General features: G+C 62.5%; 2 protein-coding genes across 7 annotated transcripts in view; both read right to left on the bottom strand.

Moving 5' to 3' along the window:
- Nucleotides 1-4,451: 4,451 nt before the first annotated feature.
- On the bottom strand, nucleotides 4,452-7,905 carry SKOR1 (SKI family transcriptional corepressor 1). Of its 3 annotated transcripts, none has more exons than XM_090029476.1 (8): nucleotides 5,936-7,905; nucleotides 5,791-5,848; nucleotides 5,583-5,684; nucleotides 5,353-5,424; nucleotides 5,085-5,159; nucleotides 4,925-4,999; nucleotides 4,787-4,852; nucleotides 4,452-4,674 (listed from the first exon to the last, which is right to left on the bottom strand). In XM_090029476.1, the coding sequence occupies exons 1-8, from the start codon at nucleotides 7,637-7,639 to the stop codon at nucleotides 4,526-4,528; spliced, it is 2,301 nt and encodes a 766-aa protein (XP_089885602.1). In that variant the 5' UTR covers nucleotides 7,640-7,905; the 3' UTR covers nucleotides 4,452-4,525. The 3 variants fall into 3 exon arrangements, with proteins under 3 accessions (XP_089885602.1, XP_089885603.1, XP_089885604.1); XM_090029477.1 differs by having other exon boundaries at nucleotides 4,452-4,709; XM_090029478.1 differs by lacking the exon at nucleotides 5,353-5,424.
- Nucleotides 7,906-15,749: 7,844 nt separating this feature from the next.
- The window catches only part of MAP2K5 (mitogen-activated protein kinase kinase 5), a 186,572-nt gene continuing 177,423 nt past the window's right edge, over nucleotides 15,750-24,898 (bottom strand). For all 4 annotated transcript variants that reach the window (XM_090029469.1, XM_090029468.1, XM_090029470.1 and 1 more), the window contains exon 22: nucleotides 15,750-16,413. In XM_090029469.1, the coding sequence (XP_089885595.1) occupies nucleotides 16,309-16,413 (105 nt within the window). In that variant the 3' untranslated portion in view covers nucleotides 15,750-16,308. The remainder of the gene's footprint in view (nucleotides 16,414-24,898) is intronic.

Below are 24,898 nucleotides of genomic sequence, written 5' to 3' on the forward strand. Positions count from 1 at the left end.
CTGGAAGAGCTGCTGCCACCAAACACAAGGGGCTGAGCTCCAGGCAGGAGCCAGTGCAAAACGTACAGGCCTGGGATCTGCTGGCCCAGGTAATCTATTGATCCCTCCGGCCTCTGGCTCCAGCAAGGAAGAGGAAGGTGTGGGACGCCCCGATCTACTCCACACTCAGCTGGATCCTTGAGCATATTAGTGCTGGGAGGCTGCGGTGAAGGGCACCTTAGGGAAACGAGCACACCCTGGTTTTATTTTTATAGGGTCTAAGCTTGGCCTCTGACCTTGCAGGTACTTTGTGCTTTGGCTGGAATAGTTTAACTCGGGGACAATCCTGTCTGGAGCGAGGGGCTGCACTAGATGATCTTGCGAGGTCCCTTCCAGTCCAACTTCCCTACGATCCTATGACTTGCTCCACAGCTCTTAGCGGTCTCCTGACCCGCCTGCACCCTTAGCCGTGACAGCTAAGGCACCTACAGTTAAATCTGTGCATAATCATTTGCAAGCGGGGGAGTCTCTGCTCAGAGCTAAAGGCCTGGGCTGCACCCGCCGCAAGCCCTCAGGGGGTACCAGCCCCCCCCACCCTCCAAGGGTCCCGGCCTTGATTCTGGAAGCAGGGCCACGTGAAGGCCTCACGAATCGATGGCCTCCCGGTGCTTTGTCAAGAGAGAAGTATGGCTAAGCAGCAGCCTGGCCGTGAGCTCTGTTGCAGGGAGCGGCCACGTCACCTTCCCTCCGAACAAACAGCCTCGCGCACCCGGGGAAAGCGAGCGGCATATGGGAAGACGTCTTGGCAAGGCTGGTGCTCAGCTCCCCGAAACTGCCGTGCCACTGGCCTGAAAGAACAACTCCATCAGCTCCAGCGAGCAGACCGTCTGCTTCCCAGGATCTAGGAGCCGTCACAGGCTTCTTCTGCTTTAATTATTTAAAAATCCTAATGCCAGCTGTTTATTTTCAGGGACTATTATCTGCCTCCGACTATTTTAAGACCCAAAAACATGAAGCCTCTCCTTCACTCTGCTGGTAAAGTTTAATTCACTCTAATTATTTCATATTACATAGACTATAATAGTTTCATAATTTCTAGTATATTAAGCACTTAATATGTTGTGTCATTTGAAGTCGCATATTAAATTCAGCAAAGTACATTTTAATGAGAGTTAAGTGGTGTGAAAATATTAATACCATGTAATAGTTCATTTTGGCACTCGTCTTCTTTGAAGCCTCAAAAATAGACAGGTGCCGGCACTTGTCACCTTCGTTCTCAGAGCGAACTGTCCGAGATGAAACCCCCCATGTCGGTGACTACGGGCCACAGTAGCACGGGAATCCTTTGCGGGGGGTTCGTCGCTGACAACCGAACCACAAAGCCATCACTGCTTATTACCCCTCTATTTCTTTCTTTAGCCGGACCAGATGTTTCAGGCCACACCGCGCAAATAAAATCGGTACCGAGGCCGGCTCTTCCACTGAGTCTTGCAACGTGTGTCGCACCGGCAGGTAGGGAGCAGCGTCCGCATGTTAGGGCGCAAGCGGTAGGTAGGTGGAAGCTATCGCATTTCCCAGTGGGCCAGTAAAGCACAGTATTATTAACCCCTGCTTTCAGCCGGGGCTCACAGAGGTCATCCGATTTGCCCGTTCCTCCCTGACTCCCAGCACCATGCCCGAAGCAATTAGAGCCCCGGTGACAGCTGCTGTCACGTACAGGCTCGCTGCATCTCGCCTGTCCCCGGCATCGGGGCTGGGGAGGGTTAGCATCCCCCCGGGACGCCCTGGGCCGGCGGCGCAGTGCCCAGCGGTGCTGCGCGGCCGGCCCCCAGCGTCCCGCAGCCGGGCTCACCCAGACACGCGGGGGCTGGCCCGAGGGTCTGGGCCAAGTTCCAGTTACATTAATTGCTCTGCGCCTCGCCACGGGCGCAGCCCAGGGGAAAGCAGCCAGCGCCCCCCAGGCAAAGCAAGCCCCAGACGCAAGCCGCCCAGGAAGGTTAGCTCTCCAGGGGCCAGGCCGGGCGAGCACGGGGAGGGGCGCGCGAGACACCCCAGCTGCTCCTCGGGTGCACTCAGGGCTGCAGGGCAGCTTCGCTACGTGAGCGCCTCACCCGCTGCCCTGCCATCCCCAGGCGCTGCGGCACCGCCCGCGGCCTGCTCTCTGCCGCAGCCTCGCCACGTCTGCACGGCTCCTCCAGCCGGCCCAGGGCCGCTCTCCCCAGCAGATGGCAGCAAGACATCACCGGCACACGCACGCTTCCCGAAATCCGGCCAGGGAGGGCGGGCGCCCAAGGCCAACCCGCCCTAGACCGCAGTGCCGGCCACCAGGCCCCTACCCGAGCTGCCCCGACTGCAAGGGGCTGCCCCCTGCACCAGCCGCGTAGAAATGCCCCGATTCCTCCTCGGGCGCTCGCAGGGGTTTCTCTGGTCTCAGGCGATGCCAAATACTGGGTGCCCGTGCCTGCGGCCCCCCTCGCAGCGCATCTTCTGCTGCCCATCTCCCCCCAGCACGGGGGCGAGGAAGGGCTGGGCTCGCCCACAGCTCTGAACGCGGGCCCTGGCCTTTCCTGAGCCCCGAGTGACGGGCCAGGCCGCAAGCCAGCGGGGCCAGGTTGGGAAAGGAGGGGCAGGAGCGACTCATGGAGAGCTAGGCGGCAGCTGTGGCCCTTGCCGGTGGTCTGTAATGCAGAGGCAGCAGCCTCCCACCTTTAAAACCTGCTCGCCCAGGGACTGCCGGCCAGCTCGAGCCCTGGGTTATTTTTATTTCAACTCGTTCCTGCGCTTTCCACCTGCACGTAGCTCCTGTTTGCAAGCTCCCCTCCCCAACCACAGCGGCCACCGGCACAGCGTTTCCAGCCCGAAAACCTAAACCCTTGGGCAACCGCTCGCCTCCAGGGGCCGGAGCTTGAAATACAACGCCGGCTCTTGCAGAGACCCGGGCTAAAATTGCAAGAGTGGACAACGCTGCTCGGGGCCGACAGCCGAAGGAGAAGAGCTGGAAATGCCGGGGGTGCAGGGGGAATCGTTTAAAATAACTCGGCCGGGCCAGGAAGCATTGCATCTTATCTCTGCAAACCCACCCTGAGGGACTCCTAAGCGCTTTGCAGTTCATCGCAGCCGGAAGGCTGCGCTGCCCCCTCCCCAGCAGGCCCGCCGGCTTGGTTTAACGCCCCCCAGTGATGCCCAGGAGACGCAGGCTCTCGCCCGGGCGGAAATATCGGGGGGCTTGTGCTGGGAGAGGCGACGCGTGGGCCGCCCATGGAGACGGCCGCAGGTCCCCGGGGGGTCGGATCAGCACCGCCGTGCCGGCATGGCCTCTCCCAGCACAAGGCCCCGGCTGATCACCGGGGGCAGGACCTGCGTGGCACTTCGCGCGGGGAGGAGGGCTCCCCTGCGCCCTGACGAGCCGGTGGGCCGCCCTTGGGCCGCGCGGCCACGCTCCGGGCAGGGCCTGGCCTTCTCCCTCCGCAGGGCCGTCACGTCGAGCTCCTCAGGGCCCCGGTTCCCAGCACTGGGGCCGGCGCAGGCCCTTCCCGCAGGGCGGGGGGGTCCTGCGCACACGCGGGGCCCGATTCCGGCAGCCCGTCCTCCGAGGGGTCATTTATCCCGGGGCAAAGCATGCAAGGGCAAGGGGGCGAAAGGGGGCAGCACCTCCTGTGGTTCCAGATGTGGCATTCGGGGCGCGAGGGAAGACGGCCGCATCCCGCGCGCTGGCCCTCGCTTGTGGCCAGGCGGGGAGACCCTCGGCTACGAAACGAGGATTCACGGGCGCTCTGGCGAGGGCGGCACGGCTAAGAGGGGCCGGCAGGCGGACGCAGGCTCTCCCCTCCTGCTCGCTTGGACGAGGCACTGCTCTCCCGCTGCCCCTTCCCTCACCCATGCAAAAAGCCTGCAGCCCAAAGCAAGGGCAGGAGGGTTTTGGCCCCGTGCTTCGCCCGCCCGGTGCCCGAGAGCCCTGGGGGGCTCCTGCGTGGCCTCAGCGCGGCGCAGCCCGGCGGGCCGGGGCCCTGCGCCGGGAGGCAGAGGGAAATCCTCTCTAAGTAGCCCGGGCCGCCACCTGCTCGGGGAATTAATTCAGCGGCACCTCCAGAGCCGAGCTGTGACATCTGCCAAGGATGGAGATGCCCTCCCGGTGACCGTGGGGGCGCGGGGGGATTGCGGTGCCGGTGAAGGGAGGCGGCGGCCGCCCGGGGCCTTAGCAGAGCCTCGCCGCCTCCTCCGAAGGGGGTGTGAAAAGCCGTTGTCCCAGAGGGCAGGGGCGCGGGGGCACGGTGCCCCGCCGGGGAGCAACCAGCCCCTTCCCCGCATCCTGCAGGAAGGATCCGGCCCCGCCGGCCGCCTCGGCGCCAGGCCCCCGCGCCCCCCGCGCCGCGCGAGCTCCGCAGCGAGCCGCTGCCCGCACACTGCCCGGTGCCCGCGGCCGCGGCGGCGGCGGCGGCGGCGGCGGAGGCGGAGGCGGAGGCGGCGGCGGCTCCTCCAGGCGGGTTTTATTAAAGAAGAAACCGAAGCGGAGAAGAGGAGCTCGTCCCGCGGCGGGCGCCGCCCTCTAAAGTGCTGTGGCCGGCCGGGGCGCGGGGCGCGGGGCGGCGCGGGGCGGCCCGCAGTGCCGGGCACGCGGGCCCCGGGCCGGCCTCACTGGGGCAGCAGCGGCGGCTTGAAGGAGCAGTTGCCCGAGCAGTGCCGCGGCGTCAGCATCTTGCAGGAGAAGTGGTGCAGCGCGTCGTGCGCCTCTGCGGCGGGACACGCGCGGGCGGACGGTCAGAGCCGGCCCCGCGCCCGCGCCCCGCGCCCCGCGCCCCGCGCCTACCTTTCAGCTTCTGCTGGATGGCGTAGCGCGCCTTGCGCTCCTGGTCCAGCTCGTTGCACAGCGTGTCTGCGGGGGAGCGGCGGTGAGCCGGCGCGGGGCGCGGGGCGCGGGGCGCGGGGCGCGGGGGGCCGAGCCTACCTCGCACGATCTGCAGCTGCTGCACCATCTCCTCCCGGTAGGCCAGCTCCCGCTTCATCTGGTCCTGGAAGTTATCTGCGCGGGGCGGCGGCGAGCTGCGGCCGTGCGGGCTCCCGGCGCGGGCCGCCCCGCGCCCCGCGCCCCGCGCCCCCGCACCTACCTTTGAGGCTCTGGAACTCGCGCTCCAGCTTCTTCCTGAGCTCCACCTGCTCCAGCAGCAGCTTCTGCAGCTCGTCTGCGGGGAACACGCCCGCGCTCAGCGCTGCCCCGCGCGCCGCCCGCAACGAATGCGGCGCCGGGCGGGGGCGGCGCGCGCGGGGAGCGGGCGCGGGGGCAGCCGCCGCCCCCGCGCCGCCCGGCCCCGCGCCCGCGCCGCGCCCGCCCGCGCCCCCGCGGCGCTTTCGTTGGGGCCCGGGCGCCTCACGCACCTCGGGCCAGGTTCTCGATGTCCTTCTCCAGCAGCGCCGCGCCCGGCCCGTCCGGGCTCAGCCCCTCCTCGCCTGCGGGGCGGGCGTGCGGGGCGCTCAGGCCGGGCCCGGGCAGCCCCGCCGCCGGCCCGCGCCCCGCACGGGCGTGCGTGTGCGTGTGCGTGCGGGGCCGCAGCCCCGGGCTCCCGCGCTCCCCGGCCCCGCGCCCGCAGCCCCGCGCCCCGCGCTACCTCGCTCGGCGCCGGGGCTGGGGTGCGAGGCGCGGGGCTCGGCGCCGGGCTTGCGGCCGTCCGGCTCCTCGGCGCCCGGGGGATTGTCGCCTTGATCTGCCTCTTAGCGGGGAATAAACCGATTTGCAGGGTGAGCCGCGGCTCGGCGCGGCGCGGCGCGGCCGCCCGTCCCGTCCCGTCCCGCCCCGCCCCGCCCCGGCCGCATTACCGGGCGCGCCGAGGTAGGGGCCCTTCCGCGCCTGCGGAGCCTCGTCCCGCTCGTAGACCTGCGGAGAGAAGCGCGCTGAGCCGGCGGGGAGCGGAGCCCCGCCGCCGCCGCCGCCGCCGCCCCGCACCTCCGGGCCGCCCCGCACCTCCGGGCTGCGCCCCGGCCGCTCCGCCGGCGCCTCGTCGGGCCGGGCCGCGCCGGGCGGCTCCGCCGGCTCCGCGGCCCGCTCGCCGCCCGCCGCCTCGTCGTCGTCGTCGTCGTCGTCGTCCGGGAAGCGGCCGGACTCGACGTCCACCTCGGGCTCGTCGGCCGTGTCGGCGCCGGGCGAGAGCGAGCGCGAGCTGGCGCTGCCCTCGCTGAGCGGGCCGGGCGAGAGGCCGCGGGCCGCGTAGCCGTCGCGCGTGCCGTACAGCTTGGCGATGCTCTCGGCGTCCTTCACCACGGGCCGGAAGGCCGAGAGGTAGCTGCCCTTGCGCGGCAGCGGCAGCGCCAGCGGCAGCAGCGGCAGCAGCTCGTCCGCCTCGTCGGCGCGCGGCGGCGGCTCGGCCTCGGGCTCCGGCGGCGCCGCGCTGCTGCGGCCGCTGCCCGGCGGCTCCGCGCCCTCGGGCTCGGCCGCCGCCGCCTTGGGCGCGGGGAAGGGCGGCACGGGCAGGCTGCCGGCCGCCGGCCAGAACATGGGGAAGGCCGGGTAGACGGCGCCGTCCTTGGCGGCGGGCGGCGGGCCCTGCGGCGGCGGCGGCGGCGGCGGCGGCTGCGGCGGCGGCGCGGGCGGGCCCCAGAACATGCCCGGCGCCAGCGCCGGGCCCTTGCCGGGCTCCCCCGCGCCGCCGCCGCCGCCGCCGCCCGCCGCCGCCGCCGCCGCCGCCGCCGCCTCGTCCGGCGGCTTCTTGGGGCAGAGCCCGAAGGCGGCGGCCGGGAAGCCGTAGGGGTGCGGGAAGAGCGGCGGCGGCAGCTTCTGCAGCACGCCGAAGCCCTTGCTGGGCACCGGGATGACCGGGTAGCTGCGCACGGCGCCCGGCCCCGCCAGCCCCAGCGCGGCCCGCTCCGCCGCCGGCTCGTCCGCGCGCAGGCTCTTGTGCGCCGGCGGCAGGTCGGCGGCGGGCGGCGGCGGCGGCTTGGCGGGCGGCACGGAGAAGGTCCGCTTGCGGGTGCCGCCGTTGAACATGGCCTTGACGTCCTCCCAGGCGTGGCACAGCTCCTCGCCGGCCGCCTTGTCGCTCAGCTTGAGGTGGCGGCGCCAGGAGTTGAAGTTGGCGGCGTCGGGCTGCGTGTACTTGGCGTCGGGCGTGCGGTGCGAGTGGAAGATGAACTTGTTGGGCGAGAAGTACATGGCGCAGTAGCTGCACTTGATGCACTTGGCGCGGGAGCTGTTGTAGCGCGCCGGGATGAAGCTGCCCCGCGAGCCCCAGGCGCACTCGTGCGCCACGTCGAAGGCGAAGTTCTCGGGCAGCTTGGGCGGCTTGTGCTCGCCCAGGAAGGACTTGCAGAGCCGCTCCGCCTCGCGCTTCGTGATCATGCCGCAGCGCCGCGACGAGATGGGCATGGCCCCGGCCCGGCGCAGGATCTCCAGCTGCACCGGGGTGCACTGCACGCACGTGATGCCCAGCGCCACGCGCCGGTTGTGGATCTCATTGTAGCTGTAGCTCTTGAGCAGCGTGTTGGAGATCTGCGCCAGGCACAGCCGCTCCTGCCCGTCGATCACGAGCGACACGATGGGCACGCCGTACAGCGACGTCTCGCCCACCTGGTTGGGCTTCAGCCCCGCGCCCGCGCCCGCGTACGGCGCCAGCTCCTGCTTGGAGGTGGGCGACGAGCCCGCCGCGTCCCGGCCGCCGGCCAGCGCCTCCATGCCCCGCCGGCGCCCTGCGGCAGGGCGCGGGGTCAGCGGCCGCCCCGCGCCCCCGCCGCGGCTCCCGCTTACCGGGCCGGCGCGCGGCTCATGGGCGGGCGGCGGCTGCGGGGCTGCTGCGGCGGCGGCGGCGGCCACATGGCAAGTCCGCGGCGGCGGCGGCGGCGGCGGCGGCGGGCGGAGCGGCTGCACCGCCCCGCGCCGCCGGCGGGACCCGCGCGTCACTCACGGCGGGCTGCACTCAATCACCGCGCGGCCGCCGCGGCTTTAAGCAGCGCGCAGCGGCGGGGGGCGGGGGGGAGAGGAGCGGCCACGGGAGGGGGGGTGCGCGGCGCGGCGCGGCGCGCCGCACCTGCGAGCCGGCGCCGCACCGGCCCCGGGAGGGAGCCCACGCAGCGAAACCCGCGGGCCCGGCCGGCCGCACCGCGCCGCAACGGATGGCCCGCGCCCCGCCGCCCCCCGCCCGCGCCCCGCCGGCCCCCGCGGCCCGGCGCCGGGGGCGGGGGCGCCATGCGGGCCGGCCGCTCCGCACGGCTTTGTTTCGGGAGAAACCGTTGTCCCCCCGCGCCGGGCGGCGCGGCGGCGGCGGCGGCGGCGGCGGCGGCGCGGGGCGGCGGATCGGGGCCCCGCGGCCGCGCTCCCGCAGCCGCGCGGGGCACGACGATTACGGCTGTTTTGCACCGGGCGGGGGGCGCGGGGGGCCGCCCGCTCCGGCCCGGCCGAGGCTGGCCCGCGGCGCCGGGGCCCGGCGGGCGGGCGGTGCGGGCCGGCGCGGGGCCGGCGCGGGGCGGCGGGCGGGGCCGGCGCGGGGCCGGGGGGCGGCGGATTCGTTGGCGCGGGGGGCGCGGGCCCCGAGCCGGGCTGCCGCAGGCCGGCCGGGCCTGGCGGAGCCGCAGTGTTTGCCAGTTAATTAGGCGTCATTTGCATAATGAGGCCGGGCCGGGCGGGAGGGCTGTCAGCGCGGGCTCGTTGCGCGGCAGCTGTAATTAAGGCGCGGGCGCGCGCGGGTTTTAATTGTCACCGCTTCCTAATTAAGGCTCAACCGGGGCCGCCCCGCACCGCGGGGGCTCCGGCCCGCGCCCGGCGCGTGCGGGGACGTGCGGGAGCCCCGCGGCGGGGGCCCTGCCGCGCCGGCCCCCGCGCCCGCGCCCGCCCTCGATTGGCTTTTAGCTTAAAGCTTACGGACCCGTGGCCCATCCGTGCGGGGGGGCCCGCGGCCCGGCCGAGGCGGGCCCATAAATCCCGGCGCGGGTCCCGGCGGCGCGGCCGCCCCCGGTCCCGCGCCGGGGCCTGACCCCAATAAATTTAATCTGAGCGGCGGATCAATGCGGGCTCCCGCATCGACCCGCGCGGCCGCGGGGGGGCCTTTCCACTAGGCCCTTTATTAGGGCCAGATTGCTCCGAGAGGCCTGGAAATTAAACGGTGACATTTTAATTACTGGCCATTGATAAGAGCGGGGGGGCCGGCCCGGCCCGAGGTGCGGATCGATGCGGCCGCAGGTCAGCGGCGCCGCAGACGAAGTGCGGGGTGTGCGGGCGGGCCCGGCTCTAAACCTGCCTAATTTCTCCCGACCGGCGCCGCGGGGCGGTAAGTGGCGCGGCAGCCGCGGTCGGTAGGCAGGCCCGCATCGACGCGGCGAAGACGAGGCCGGAGCCATTGCCCGGCCGGCCGGTCCCGCACCGCGCCCGCGGGGCCGGGCTCCGCGGGTTCCCGTCCTGCCGCCCGGACGCCGCCGTGCCGTGACAGGCCCCGGGGCCGGCAGCCCGCGCCCCCGAGCTGGTGCCGCAGGGCGGGGCGGGGCGGGGGCGCGGGGCGGGGGCCCGCAGCGCTGCCGGGCTCGGGGGCGGCGAGCCCGGGCCGCCGCCTTCTCGGAAGAAGCCCGCCGCGGGCGCCGCTTTGCGACCTGCCCCCGCCCCCCCGGGCTTTGGACGAGCCGGAACGGGGGGTGTCCGCAGCCGACTGCGCGCCCCGCCCGCGGGGGCGGCCCCGGCGGAGCCTGCGGGAGAGGCGCGGGGGCGGCCGCCCTGCCCAGCCAGCCCCCGGGCGGGCGAGACCCGCGGGGCGGCAGCGGGGCTGGGCATGTCCCCGTCCCCGCCCCGCCCCACTCGGGACTTCGGGCCCCCGGAGGGCGCGGCCTGGCGCGGGCCGGCGTGCGGGTCGGGCCGCGCCAGGCCCGCTGGACTCGGCGCGGTCTCCCAGCCGCGGCCCCGCAGATGTGTTTCCCGGGTGACACGTGCAACGCGTGACCACCCGTCCGGCGGGGCCCCGCCCTGAGCCGCACGCCTCGTCCCGCATAACTCGGCCGGGGAGCACCCGCCGGGCGGCCGCTTCCACGGAGGCGAAAGCGGCCCCGCCGCTGCTCGGGCCGGGGGCAGCGCTCCGCTCCTGAAGCCAAGCTGCCAGCCCTCCTGCGGGAGCGGCCCGGGAGGCAGAGGCAGCAGCGGGGAGAAGCGGGGGCTCGGCTGGAGCGAGGGCTTCGCGGGGCGCTGGGCACAAAAGCAGCCCGGCCCCGCAGCGCAGCGGCTCCGGGCGCACTGATGTGCCCGGGCCGGGCGGCGAGCTCCCGGGGTCCAGGGGCGAAAGGGCCCGCGTGGGAGACTCCCTGCGGGGCACTCTTGTGCTGCTCCGCTGACCGCAGAGGTGGCGGGGAACACGCACAGCTTCAGGCCAGCCCGTGCTTTCACTCCCGGGGTGAACGAAAGGCTGGCACGCAGAGCTGGCCTGCCACGTTTTGTCCAGATTTTTTAATGTATTTTTCTAAATAAACCTGTGAAATACTAATGGTGTCGAACTGGCTCTTTTGGCGCGCCGCTTCAATGTCTTGGATTCAACCCACCGGCAGCACATGGCCAGGGTGCGGCATCTCTACCAGCGGCAGAGACGTCCCGGCTCCAGGATGGGAGCCAGCCAGGGGACAGCGACAGGCACGAGTCGGGCACAGCCGGACTACAAGTCCCTTCCCCGCTCTCTTGCCTCTCACCCGCACTGCCCTGCCCTCCCCCGTCTGGCCTAGCGAGCGCCGGCATGCTCCTGCTCCACCAGCGCTGCTCCACCCTGGGTGGCATGTGGCGGCTGTCACAGGGACAGGCGCAGGGACCTGAGCCGCGTTTCCCACCGCGCTGGCCAGTCACCAGCAAGATTCAGGGTCCACTTCGGCTGAGCTGGCGTGGATGCACTCGCCCTCCCCGCGCCCTCCCAGGGTTACAGCTGCTGCATAGACGGAGGGTTCAGCCTCGGCCTTATACGAGGGGCCGCCCTCAGGTCTGACCGTCTGTGCACGGTCCTTTTAGCCCGCCCAGAGAACCTGGATGCCTGCTAGGGATGGTAGGCCGCAGCAGCACGTTCAAAACCAAGGCAGCTCTTGTTAGCCCGGAGGGGCAGGTGGAGCCTGGGGCTCCTTAGGTTGGGGTTGCCCCAGGGGTGCAGCGAGCTCCTTGAGCACTGGGGTGGGGGTGGGGGTAGGTCAGCCTTCCCAGGCGGCTGCTCCTGCTGCTCTGCTTGGGCCCCCGGGGAGCTGACCCACATGCCCCCACCGCTTTCCCAGCTCCTACATATTGGGTGCAAAGCTGTGCCCGTTCTGCACAAGGCTCCCAGGGGTCGGGGGAGCACTGATCCCTCGGCTCCGCACCCCTAGGATGCATCGCTGGGTGCAGCACGGGGCTGTCGGCTGCATGCCTGGGCTGGGCTAGTGCCCTGCTCACCCCACCCTAGCTCTGCTACTAGGCAGCGGATGCCTTATCCCTGGGCTCTTTGTTTCAGGCCTCCATCAGACTGACCCGTGTTCGGATAAGGATCTGTCTTCACTTAACGAACATTTGTCTTAGGGAGGAGAAGCAGGACTTTTCAGTGCCAGGTGCAGGTCCTGCAGTCCTGGAAATACTGCTTGGTGCGTGCCCACCTTTGCTAGTCAACACCCTCACATGCGCAGACCCACGTGCATGCACACGCGCGCGCACACGTACGGGTCCGGCCTTTCAAGCTGTTATTGAGAAAACAAAGAATGACACTGTACCTTTGGAAAGCTGACAGCGGGGCACGTTTGATAAGAGGAAACAGAGTATTTTGCAATTCTGCATGGCAAATAAATCAGCGTGGGGAATATAAAACCGCTGCTGGCCTTCTGGCTATGATCAGCCATGATTGGCAAAGACTGAAATCGGTAGGAACCAAGCGAACCCGGTCGAAATTTTAATAAAGAGGAACAATCTGCCTGGATTCTCTTGGAAACGTTTGCATGTGAAGAAATTTCCCTCCCTGCCCCTTTTGACTAATTGTAACGATGACGAGCTAGAGAGCGAGAACGGGCCTTTTCATTGCTGTTTTGAGACACTTACCTGTTGACACGGAGCTATGCTTTCTGCTGGCATCCCGATGAAGCTATTTGGTGCAATGATCCCCTAGCCCAGAGGCGGGCAATTATTTTGGGCAGAGGGCCACTGAGTTTTGGCAAGCCATTGAGGGCCGCACGACAGGCAGCCAGGGGCAGATAAATATTAATTTTCTAAATTTTTTTAGGGGCCCCGTGGGCCAAATAGAATGGTCTGGCGGGCCGCATTTTGCCCACCCCTGCCCTAGCCCCTATTTTTGCTTCCCCCGCATGGTTTTGCAATGTCGTCTGCTGCTGAAACCCTTCGGATGAGTCCTCGGGGGCCTTCTGATGAAGGCGGGTGATGGCTGGGATGCCCTGTTGCCGCACTTGCAGCCAGCCTCTTGGCTTAGCAGAGGCGCAGCTCTGAAGCTCGTGTCACGAGGTCATTTCGCGATGGGGAGGCAGCAGGGAAAGGTAATTCCACGTCGGGCATCTCGGCGTCGGCTGCCCCGGAGGAGCTGAAGGCAGAGCAGCTTCGGCCTCGTTCACTTTGCAGCCCGTTTCACAACTCAGCTGCAGGGACACCCAAGCCGTTTCTAATGGTGGGTTGGCCTACACGAGAGATGCCGGGGACTGGATTTCTTCCTTCGACGTGCAGAATAAACCCAGCACGGCTGCAGAAATGCACGCTGCCCTCGCCCTGCCCTGCCCGGGAGCTCGTCTTGCCTGGATTAAGATGCGTTGCACAGCACCTCACACGCTTGTTCTCGTAAGGGAAGAGGAGCCAGGACACAGGCAAGAGGCTGCTCAAAGTTGGGGGCAGAACACGAAGCGGAGCTCGGGTATCCTGACCCGCTCCCCTACATCCTGGCCCTGGTAACCTGGCGCTACCGCCGCTGTCAGGCCTCAGCTTCCCTACAGAGGCTGGGCATGTCTGTGCTGCTGGTTCAGGTGGACGTCTGCCTACAGGTTGTTTCTTGCTTTCCCCCTTTCCCGCAGGACACAGATGCCAGCACCCTTCCCTTGCTCCCTGCTGTGAGCCAGACTGGCCGGGTCGATTTAGCAACGAAAGGTTTTGTGCCCTGTTAGCAAACCCTGGTGTCTCCCGAATTATCGCAGAAGCCCCACTTCAAGGGCAGGAAGGATGATGAAGACCCCCCACCTGCCACAATTATCATTGGACTAAGTATAACGATCAAGTCTGCGAGGCTCGTCACTCACCCCCATGAAATATAACGCTGTCAGCCCATTAGCCACGAGATTTTTCAAAGCTACGTCTGTTGACGTTGGGCATGGATCTGCAAGGCTGATGTCTCCCACGCCCTGATGAAAACCAGAGGAAAAGCCCTGGTTTTACTGACTTTTTAACTAAATCTGAGAGAGAGACTTTTTATCCAGAGAAAGCTAATGCAAACTGTTAGGAGATAAATAAATGAAAGAGCTGCCTATAGACTGGTTGGTTCAAAGGAAAGAAATTTGTCTCACTTTAGAAAAAGGACCTGAAGGTATTGGTCACATTGACTCATTCATTGTACTGTTATCTGCCAGGGAGGCTGTGACATAGGAGCAATTAAGACAAACTTTAGTCTATAAGTTCATGCCTGCAATCTCTATGCTTCAAAACAAGATAAATGATCCCTGGGAGGAAGGAAACAAAGTATTTTCCAGACTACCTCCAAAGTAACGTTTAGGATTTGCAATCCTTCGGCAGAAACTTCTCATTGCAAAGGGGCTTTTGGCCTGCCCATATATTATAATCCACTTCAGCCCTTTCAGTAACATTTTAGTCTGAAGGCCTGAAAACATCAGCATTTAGGATAAAGGCTTCACTTGCTACAAAAAAACTCCGCTTACCCTCTGTGCCCCTTTTTAAAAGGGCCTCCTCCATTCATTTGTGCCCATAACTAGCTTTATAATACCAGGATTGATTAAAGATGAGACAATCTGTTATGAAACTATAAACCGAAGTCATAGCAATAAGGAGGCAAGGTTTTTTGGGTAAATCTGACATCTTTTATTAGACCAACTCAAAATCGCTGGAAAAATTCTTCTTTGCAAGTTTCCGAGTGCAAATACCCTTCGTCAGGCTGAGGAAGCCCACACCTCGGAATAAGGAGGCACGCACCACACATGTAATTATTCATCTTTCCTTTAAGGTAGCTCGATTGCCTCGGTTACGCACATCGCAGCAATGGAAGAGCAGACCGGCGTGCGCAGAGCTGCGCTGCGTCTGCTCACAACCTGTGGCCGCGATGCTCGCAGCATGCTGCCGCGCGACCACGGGTTTCACCATCTGGCCACGGACAGGTGCGTGGCCAGCTGAGACGATGGCTTCTAAGCGCAAAGAAAAGCCCCAGTGTTACTGCTGCTTTGTCCCGCAACCCTTGTCCTGCTGCAGGGTTGCATGGCAAACCCGGACTCTAAGCTCCCTTGGACCAGGCCCGTGGCGTGTCCAGCTCGCCTGAAACCATGCGTCTGGCGTGGGGTGCATCAGCGGACAGCACGGCCAAGCAGCTCTTCCCTTGCGGGAATCCACGGGCCTCTGCTCGGCTGGCACGAACCGAATGGTCCTTGCAGCTAAGCTGCAGACGGGTGCTGGTTAGCCGTCCTGTGCCCCCTCTGGACATCCCGCTCGCATCCCACGCAAGGGAGGGCTGTGGTTTTGGAGGCGGCTCTGCGGGGGACCTGCCTCTCCTCCCAGGCCTCATCCTTCACACCCCCGCTCTGCAGCTCTCTCAACACAGCCCCCATCCACCCCCCGCTCTGTGGGAGAGCCCGGGGGGCCGGGCACCCGGCATTACTCTGTGGCCAACGGCCCGCTGTTCCCACCTGATGCTCCTCATGTCCGTGGTCTCTGTCGCGAGCACCGCTGTCCTCTCCCTGCGACCCACGTCAAGGACGTGTCTGCTCGCCACGGGGATGCTCGTGGAGCCAGCGTCGGCAGCGAGGGATGCGCCGGGAGTGCGGGGATGCCTAACGGCTGAGCAGGACATGGCTGGTGCCTGCAAGGAGGTGGAAGAGCTGCTCCTTGCCTGGGGGCTCCCTTCACATGCAGCGGGGCCGGGTTGGGAGGGCACAGGGCTTTCCCAGGGAGCTGGGCGCAGCGGGGAGGAGTGAAGCCAAGCCCGACATACGGCGCAACTGCAGGCCTGGCTTCCTGTGCCCCCGGCTGCGGGAACCCGGCCCTCCTCCCACCCTCAGGGTGAATCCCTGGGCCGCAGCCCCGACCTGCAGACGGGCCAAACCTCAGCCACACGGGCCCTGAGGCAGCTTCTGTAGAGGCTGTGTCCCCAAGGGGCAAAGGGTAAAGCCCACCAAGAAACCGGGGCTCCTTACCGGCCGTGCCTCGACTCGCTGTACGGGAGCGCACGGTGTTACTGGAAGCAAGGTGGGTCTCCTTGCATAGATGCAGCCTTAGGGTCCGCTGGGAGGCACCTTAGGTAGGCTGGCGGTGCCTGGCCGCTTGGCCCCGGGAACGGTGTGGGGTGGGTCTGCGGGCCAGCAAACCCACCGGATCAGGCCCCAGCGTGTATCCCGGCTGTAGCCCCGGCCCTGCACACAGGGCCATATCATCTGGGCTGCGGGGCTCAGACAGCTATGGCCTGGGGATCAGATATGAAACAAAGGCTACCTTTTGTCCTGTCACGCAGGCACAGCTCCTAGCGCCTTCAAAGGCCGCAGCGTGTGTGTGCACGGATGTATTATATGTACACAGACACCCCGTTATGTGAACGCTTGGTCTCGGGGTGAGATGTTGCCCCGCACTAGCTATAAATAACCTAGCATCAGCACAGCACAAGTGATGATATACTTGCCACACTTTATTCTTGTAAAAGAAGACCTTGGTCTCTCCATTAAGAACGGTGAAGCCCAGCCACTTATTTTTTTTTCCAAACATACAAATACAATTTTAAACCAAGCATTTTCTTGACGTCTTTGTCTCTATGCAGCCCACAGCTGCTTGCTAGCTCTTCTGGACAGTCAATGGTCTTGTTTGTACAATAGCAAAAGACAAAAGGTTAAAAAATACTCTGGTGCTGTGAAATATACAGTACATTCAATAACAAAAGGAAAAAAAATATATAATATACTTGCTTTAAGGCTGTGTACAGTTTGATTGAAGATAATTTGAGGACATTAAATCACTCAGCAAACCAAAGAAATTTGTGAAGAAAATCCCCTAAAGTCTGAGGTTGGGGGGGGAGGAAAAGAGGCAGCAGCAAATATCCAGGAAGGTTTTGTTGATGCTTCTATAAAATACTTATAGCGAAAGATCATCCAGCTGTGGCGGCCGCCCGATGTGCAGCCGGGTTTGGTTTTGCCAGTCCTGTGCTCTCCACCACCAGCACGCTGCCCTGGTCACGGCGGGGCCTGCTGGGCGCGACGCTCCTCCAGCATCCTGCACACCCACATGGACACCACCTCCGCGTTCCCGTCGTTGTACTGCACGATGAAGGGGTGGCCCTGGCAAAGGGAGAGGCACAGAGTTAGCTGTCGCGGGCACCCCTTTGCTGCGGCTAAACACAAAGGCCTTGCTCAAAGTTGCTGAAAAACAAGGCTCTTGTTAGCAGTTTTCTACATGGAAGCATTTCGGGAGCGCTACAAGCCCACCACAGGAGCCGGCAGATTTTTTTCCAAGCAAATACAGTAATGAGAGATGGCTAACGAACATCCCATCTTTCCTTCCACCCCCCGCCCCGAGAGCTCAGAGGTGGGCGCTGGCTGATGCCTTCTCTTTGAGCCTTGCAGCCACCATGTCCCTCTGGGCTCTGCTGGCCGTTACATTTATTATGCAATTAACTGGTCAATCACGCAATAACTTTAGACCGGCCACATGTGCGAAGTAATGATCATAAAAATGGCTATCCAGATAGAAAAAGGGCCAATCAGCACGGAAGTTTGTGCTTGAAAATGTGCAACAACTCTGCGGCTGGTTTCTATCCAGCTCAGTTTGAACGTGTGCAGGGCCCTGCGGTGCAGCTTGCAGTGGGAATGGATACGCTCCCTTCATTTTGCATAGTATTTCTATTGTGGGAGGGTCTACAACAGGTCCGGCCCCATTAGAAACTAGCACAGCCATTAAATAGCCCATGCCCAGAGCCAAGGAAATGTGCCCAAAAGCTTGTCTCGCATCTCTCCCAACTGCAGCGGGTCCAATAAAAGGTATCACCAGAAACCTCTTGCTTCTCACGTGTCCCCCTGACCCCAGCCCCACACCTAGCCCGAAGAGCTAGGAGCATGGGACTAGCAGGAAGGCTGGAGGGGTTTGACCGCAGACATGCCTCATGCTCCATCCATACCCTGCGATCCCACGGCGTTTGCCAAGCAGGCTCCTGGCTCATTAAGACCACTCTCAAGGATGCAAAAGCCAAACAAGCCGGCGTCTCCCTCCCCATCGTACTCCCACTTCACCAGGCTAAGACTGGGTTTGCAGAGAGGCATGGTTGCCCCTCAGGGAACCTGTCTTGTCCACTTAGGATGCTTTCATTTCAGCTGGCAACGCATCTGCACCAATTCCAGCACCGTCTTACTGCTCCCGCTCCCTTTGGGAGCCGTGAAACGCAGGGAGTTGTGGAGGTCCCAGGCCGAGGCAAACACAAGGCTCTTAGGTCTGCTCAGAAAAGAGGAAAAACCGGAGTGTTTTCCGGGAAGGCAAGAGCGGCTCCGGCAAAGGAAGACTTGCACTCTCTTCCCAGTGAAGAGCCTGCTGCACCTACAGGAACCACGATCTGGACTAACACCATTCAGGCAACCCCGTGCAATACACCTGTCTCGGCCTGCTACCTGCTAGCCAGCCCCTGGGTCTTGCTTCAAGGCAGCCTGCCGCTTGGCTCGGAGGGCACGGTGGTTTTGGGGGAGGTCTCCAAAAGTAAGAGGCTGCTTCACCTCCGATCCTGCAAAGCCCAAATCCTTTCCCCGACTAGCCAGGGAGCTGGGAGCAACCGTGCCGTGACTCCTCTCTGGTGTGGCACCATCGGAGGTGGCTGCCACGCAGTTTTCTGCTGTGGCAGGTACATACGCACATGCTGACAGCGGCTGGGATCTGGACACGTCTGATCTGCAGCTGTTTGACCCAGAGGTAGAGTCCTACCTGGGTGTGTGGAGGGCATGGCTACAGCACACTGCATATTAACTTAGTACTTCGATGGCTCAGTGTTGGGGCTGGCCCTGCTTGGAGCAGGGAGTTGGACTAGCTGTGACCTCCTAAGCTCCTTTCAACCCTCGTCTCCTTCGGTTCTGTGTACCAGGTAACACCTCCGGGATGCAGTGCTAATCCTCAAAAGCAGGCACTTGGCTAAATCATCCTCAAGTCTATTACCGATATACAAGCGGTGGGCGAGAGCTTGAGGGGTGCCACCGTTCACCAAGGGCTGGAGGCGGTAGCCCTGGGACAGACCGCTGTGCGGCCAACTCCGTGAGCTCCTCTTCGCGCTGGCTTACATGCCCAGGATGGCTACGAGTCCCAGATTCACAGAAGTTTAGGGACCTCGGGAGATCATCGGGTCCAGCCCCCCAGCTCTGGGCAGAAAAGACTGCTGGGGTCAAATAGCCCCAGCAAGGTGTGCGCTCAGTCTCCTTTTGAAGATCTCCAGGGCTGTGAGAAGCTTCGGTAGCCGATTCGATTCGGAGGAGATTTGGCCCGATTCAGCGGCCGAATCTCCGAATCTGAATCAGGAGACCAATTCAAAGCTCCGAATTGATTTGGAGATTTGGGCACAGACTAAACAGCCAGCAGTCCTCGAGGGCGCTGGACACAGCTGCTGCCGGCTGGTAAGTCTGTTGTGGAGGGTGGAGGGGAGAGGGAAGGGCGTGGGGGGGGATGGGATAGATCAAGGACCCCACAGCAAGGGAAGGATTGGTACTGGGACAAGCTGCCCAGCCGAGCTGAGGGGCGCGGCAGGACTTGGGGAGGGGGGCTCCCGCCACTGCGTGTCGCCAGTCGGGGAGGGCATGGAAGCATGCCCCCCCGATCTGCGTGGAGGTTAGCCCCAGCTGCCTGCCACGCCGCCCCGGCTGGGCAGCTTGTCCCAGCCCCAGCCTCAATCCCTCCCTCGCTGTGGGGGCACTGATCTGCCCCCACCAACACCTCTTCCCTCCTCCTTCTGCCCGCCACAACAGGCTTACCAGCTGGAGGCAGCAGTATCCAGCACCCTCAAGGACTGCTGCCTGTTTAGTCTATGGCTGGATCTCTGAATCGGCACCAAATCTTCGGATCTGAATTGGCCGAATCAAATCAGGACAGTGATTCGAATCACTACCGAATCACCGTCCCGCCAAATCGCCTGAATCCAAATCCAGAGTGAATACTTGCCGCTTTGCACAGGCCTAGTCGGTGCCTGCACCACCCCCGCCGGGAGGCTATTCCAGAGTCTGGTCACACGAACCATGAAGACGTTTTTCCTTATATCCAGTCTGAAACCTTCTTCTAGGACTTTATGACCATTGCTCCTGGTTTCCTCCCGGGGCGCTTTGGTGAAGAGTTGTTCACCCGCCCCTGGTGCTCTCCCCTGATATACTGGCAAGCTGCCACCAAATCCCCCCCCCCGAGTCTTTTCTTTTCTTTTCTTTTCTAGGCTGAACAGGCCCATCTCTGTCAGCCTCTTCTTGCATGGCTTGCTCTTCAGGCCTCTAATCATACAAGTGGCTCTCTCTGGACTCTCCCAAGTCTCATTTCTTTTCTTTATAAACACCACTTTGGTAAGCAGAACTTCAGCTGGCAGCTCGGACCTCGAACACACCTCTCCGAGCGCTCGTCCTTCGGCAGAGCGCAGCACTGCACTGGACCGGCTCCCTTCCCGCCCCCTGCCTCGCCCGGGTGTTACTAAGCAAGCCTCCCCTTGGCCTCCGTGCAGTCAGGGGCTCGTTCCCACCCAGGCTGTCCCCCCCCGGGTATGTCGCCTATGTGCTTGGCAGGTGGATACACTCCTTAAGTGCCGCATTCATTTACAATCCTGCTCTTGCTGTGGCGAAGACCAACACTGGCCCCCTACCTTGCCGGGGGCAGAGCAGATCAGGGAGTTTAAAATTAAATATGAAAAAAAATCCCCAGAATGTCCATTTTTCCATTATAATCTGCACAACAGACCCAAGCCCACTGCAGCACGGAGGAAGGAAGCTCACATCCTGATGTACAAGGTAGGCATCCTCCGTGTACACGCAAGAGGAGGGAAATCCTTCGGTGATGCAATGGGGAGGGGAGCAAGCCACGAAAAGCAGGGGGCAGCTCCCAGCATACGGTATCCCCCAACAGCTTTGTCAGCAGCTCTGACCATCGGTCAAAAGCACGATGCAGGACGTGGGCCCTAAAGCCACCGAGCCCGCAAGTCCTCTAGCTCCTGCAGGCAGCGAGGGGATGCCCAGCAGACCCTCCAATAAAAAACCAGGATAGCGCTTCAGGAGGAAACACAAACACGGACGAGAGTGTCCGCAGCGCCGGTCTCCATCTGGATGCACTCTGGAGCCAGCCTTGTCCAAACGACTGGGGAAGGAGGCGCCTGCACAGAAAAACCAGATTGCAATCCTAGAAATGGCAGAAAGAGGCCAACTGCTCCCACAGACACGGAAAACCTCTGCTGAATTAGCCACCGTGGCCAGCCCCAACAGAGAAGAACAATAAAACACTCCCAAGGTCAGGGCCGGAGATGTCAGATGCTACGGGAATGAAATACGCCCGGGATCTCCGGAAACCTGGAGGACAGGCACGACGCTGCTGCTCCGAAGAGCAGTTTCAAGGCTGGGAGCTGGGCTGCAACTTGCTGAAAGACAAATGAACCCACGGAGCCTCTTGGCAAATCCCTCCCCGCCCCCCTGCAACTGAGCCGGGGGGACTGCTGGGGGAAACAGGCATTTAAGGAAAGGGAGCGACTCCGCTGGGTAAGATGCACTGGCCACCAGGATGGGAAGCAGCGACTGTGCCAGTAATGACTCCAGGGGAAGAGGTGCCAACAGCCCCCTGGAAACGGGGGTCTGGGACCCCCTGGCCCAGGGTCGACTCCAACCAGGGCTCTACCCTGCAGCTGGGAAGGAAGCAGAGCAGCTCCTGCCTGGCACAGCTGCCAGTCCCCAGCACCTCGATGGGCCCTCTGTAAAGCCAGAATTGGGGTAAGATAAAGGGGGCAAAGGTCTAAGCAACCCTGGAATGGGCAGAGCCAGGCTCCCCATCACACTACCTCAGGGGAAACTGGTTTTGCAGCTCCCGGATGGGGCGCATCTGGGGCACCGAGGCAGGGAGACGCTGGGAGGGCTCGGGGGGATGCTGCCGCGTTTCTGCCTGCTGCCATCGACAGCCACGTTCCCCTCATGGCACTCCCCGGGGTTGCTCGCTTGCAGGCACCGGGGCTGGGCTCACGCCCGCGCGCCTCACCCACAGTCCCGGTGCAGCGGCTGGCATGGTCACACGCAGTTTCCGTCCCTGGGATCCTCAACACCGATGCATGGGCAGACGCGCGGTCCCTAAGTGACACGAGCTTCTCTCCCGGCAAGGCGGTGCCGAAATGCTTGCGGGGGGGCGATGGCAGAAAGGCGGCCGGATGGGCTGAGCTCCTGCTGATACGTGGCCAGGGGGCCATGCAGGGCGGGAGAGGTGATGGCAGTGGACAGAGGCTAACGGTCAGCGGGTGGCTGTTTTGGCCCCTGTATGTACACGTGCAGCTGGAGCACTGTAACAGCCCCCGTGGCTATCCTGAGTCCTCCCCACACCAGGAGGGGTAAGTACGCCGTAAGCGTCAGCCACAGGGATATCTATCACGCTTGTCCTTCCAGGCGAGGCTGGCCACGGTGGCTGCTACCTAGCCTATCTCCTGTTTCTTCCTTTTTAGGTATCTAATTCCCAGAAAATCCAAACTGCACACCCCTGGGGTTACCAAGGTACTAATTCAGGCTTCAGTTCAGAAAAGCAGTCAGCAGGCACCTACGTCCCTCCCTCTGTCTTCATTCAGGCAGGTGCGACTCGAGCCGCCCTGCAGTTCAGCAACAAATAACCGCCCGGAGCAGGACCGGCTTTAGCCGGGTGTCCAAACACATGCAAAGCAACCGACTGCACTCCAACATCCGGCTACCAATTTGCTTCCTCTGGCGAGGTCAGGCCGACAGAAAACAAACTTGCCCAGAAGCTCCATGTGGGTTTTGCGTCGCAGCGAACGGGCTCGCAGACCCAGGGTGGCCTGGCGTTTTCTGCTTGCGGTGGGAGGGAAACCGCTTCTGCCACAACCGTCTGCTGACTGTATCGGGACGGGCGTTTTGGGGCCGTTCCAAGGCTTCAAGCCTGTTTTCAGGTCCACAATGGCAGACCCGTGCATCTGCGCGGACCTAGCTGCAGAGCCAGCTGGGTCCAAATGATTGATGCTACGATTCTCCAGCACCGTCACCAATGGGCACTGAACAGCCCCGTGATTCATTTTGCATGCCAGGTAAACACGATTCACGGGACAAAACCAGAGATTTCAAACAGGAATCCAGCGTTAAAACCATTCTGCGCTGCTGCAGGCTTCGAGGTCTTTGCAACAGAAGAGCTGCTTTTTAATTTTTCCATAGTCAAAAGATGAGCAACAACGAGGAGCTGGCCCTTTCTGGAGGGGCGCTACAAGTCTAACGGGGTTGAGATCCACCGCCCGAGAGTATCGCATTAGTTGGATGCATGGGGCCGATTCTTTTCCTGCGACAATTAAATGATTTAGGCTTCTATGCACCCCTGTGAACAAGCAGCCAATTTTGCAGTCACAAGCGAGGCCAGTCCTGGAAACCACTCATCAATAAACCTGCGACGCTGAGCAGCAAAGCCTTCCTGCTCCCCCCGACCTAAGAAAAACAAATGGGTTTTGCATTTGCCAGAGAGTTGTTGCTCCTGAATTATCCCGGGATCAAGATCTGGCTCAATATGACAATCTGCGGCAGAGCGACTGAAACATCCAGGGGAAGGGGAAAGCCTGTGATCTAGGAAAGGTCAGGGAGGACAGGCCAGGGGGCACTGAGTGTCAGTGAGTGTCAGCCGGCCTAATTTTCTGTGCCGACTCTGAAAATGAGATAAACAATGACAAACCAGGCTTTTTAAATGGACTTGTCACTTCTGGTTTTCTCAAGCAAGGGGACATCTTGCAAGTGCCTGTGTCCCGCCAGTGAGGTTAACTCTTTAAAAGGTGAGCACTAGTCAGAGGGGTCCGTCCAGGGGTTACACATCTGAGAGGAGCTGCTAGCTCCAAAGCAAGACCTGGACAATGGGAGCTAATGGCTCCAGTAATGGCTCCAGTATTTTAGCTTGACCAGCTCCAGGGATGTCACTCCAGGGCAGCGGTCTCACCATTCGACCGGTCTGCAGAAGCGCAGGTTTGCCTTCACATTGCCATCTTCCAGCCAGGTCAGTCCCCTGCCACGCTGCCGACCTTAAATGCTGCCGGTTTCCGAACACAGCAGATCTTCCCACTGCCGCCCCTTCACCAGCTGGGTCCAAACGCTACGTCCTGGCTCGCAGGCAGCATCCCGGATGGGAACCGCAAGGAGCGCCGCTCCGCAAGGGAGAAATCCCCGTCTATGCAGGCAGCTAGCCAACGGCCCATGCAACGTGGGCAGTCTCTGAAAAGAGGGCTAGCGACTCTTAGCTGATGCTGCCCTTCGGCTAGGGCCAGGTTTTACAGCTGGACCTGTGAACCGCAGGATTCAGTGCACGGTAGCCACTGCTCTTGTGAAGCTCACGGTGCCTGAAGCCACGGTCAGGGACCAAGACTGTGCTGCACCTCCACCCAGATGGCTGTGGCGTAAGTACCTTGGCCGCCTACAAGACTGTTCTTCGCCACCTCTCGCAAGCCGCAGGGGACAAGACCTGTCGTCTTTGGTCTGTGGGCTAGCAGCGAGCCCTCGGGGGCCCTGATCATGGAAGAGGCTCTGGAAGCGATGTTGCTCGGAGCAGTTTGGAGACACTTTCCCCAATGCTGAGGAACTGTCAAGACCTGCAAGAGAAGGTACGGACTTGGGGGGGGGGGGCACTGCCAGGAGGCTGAATATTACCTGGAAGAGTTGCCAAGATCAAGACACTGGGATGGGAAAAAAACACAAGAGGCAGAGGAGCCAAGACCAGCCACCAGGTACAGGACACATTTCCCTTGGACGTCCTGGGGCCGCTTGCAAATTACTTTAAAGCCTTCTTCCATTTAGAGAGGTGCCAGGCAGAGCCCAAGAGATGAGCGTAAGGCCAGCAAGTGAAAAGGAGATCTGGTACGAAGGGCGCTGTGGTTATGTGTGTATGACCGGCTGATGCAAAGCCTAACAAAAAGAATAGCCTGATAAATCACCCGTGACAATCAAGAGACCCGTGTATAGATGCCAGGTATGGGCTGGTGACCAGCCACTGGCTTTTATTTACTGGTGAGCTCTTCATTTAAAACCCCTTGCATAAATACCTTCTAGGACCTGGTTGTTATAGCGGAGATGGTTTACAAACACCCAGGAACCAATTATGTGTTTTTATTTTAAAAATGTGAACTCGGCATAACCAAAAATATAATAAAAAGATTCCAACTGTTGCATGTGTGTGCAGCCTATCAAGATGATAGCGGTGCCCTCAGACAGCATTTCAAATACAGTTTATTAGTGTGTGATATGAAAAGGGTATTTTTATTGCGTGATATAATGCAATGGGACCTTGGGCGCTCTGTAGAAAGACCTTGCACTCAGAAGTGTAATGAACCCATAGTCCAAAAAACATTATACTGTACATTAACCTATCATTAATGGCACATTAGGGCTAGGGGCATTGCACGCTTGCTGGTCAGGTCTCCATCAGGACATTACAGAGAAAACCACACAGTCTTCACAGGCTTAAAACAAATAGAGAAAATAAATATTACTGACGGCTACAGGCTGCTTTAACAGGACCTCACTCCCCGCTTAACATGCAATTTTGATGCAGGGCTTTCTTCTTCTTCTTTTTTTTTTTTAAAGGGGAGAAAAAGCAAAC

This window comes from Crocodylus siamensis, chromosome 15 (assembly GCF_052110815.1).
Source record: "Crocodylus siamensis isolate JL-2025a chromosome 15, ASM5211081v1, whole genome shotgun sequence".
NCBI lineage: Eukaryota > Metazoa > Chordata > Crocodylia > Crocodylidae > Crocodylus > Crocodylus siamensis.

Bases quoted from the DNA above. Each gene is read 5' to 3' on its own strand.
- SKOR1 (XM_090029476.1), bottom strand. From the start codon at position 7,639: ATGGAGGCGCTGGCCGGCGGCCGGGACGCGGCGGGCTCGTCGCCCACC. The intron at 5,849-5,935 runs GTGCGGGGCGGC...TTCTCTCCGCAG, and splicing joins GGCCGGGGCGCAGCCCGGAG to GTCTACGAGCGGGACGAGGC. The intron at 5,685-5,790 runs GTAATGCGGCCG...TTCCCCGCTAAG, and splicing joins CCCCTACCTCGGCGCGCCCG to AGGCAGATCAAGGCGACAAT.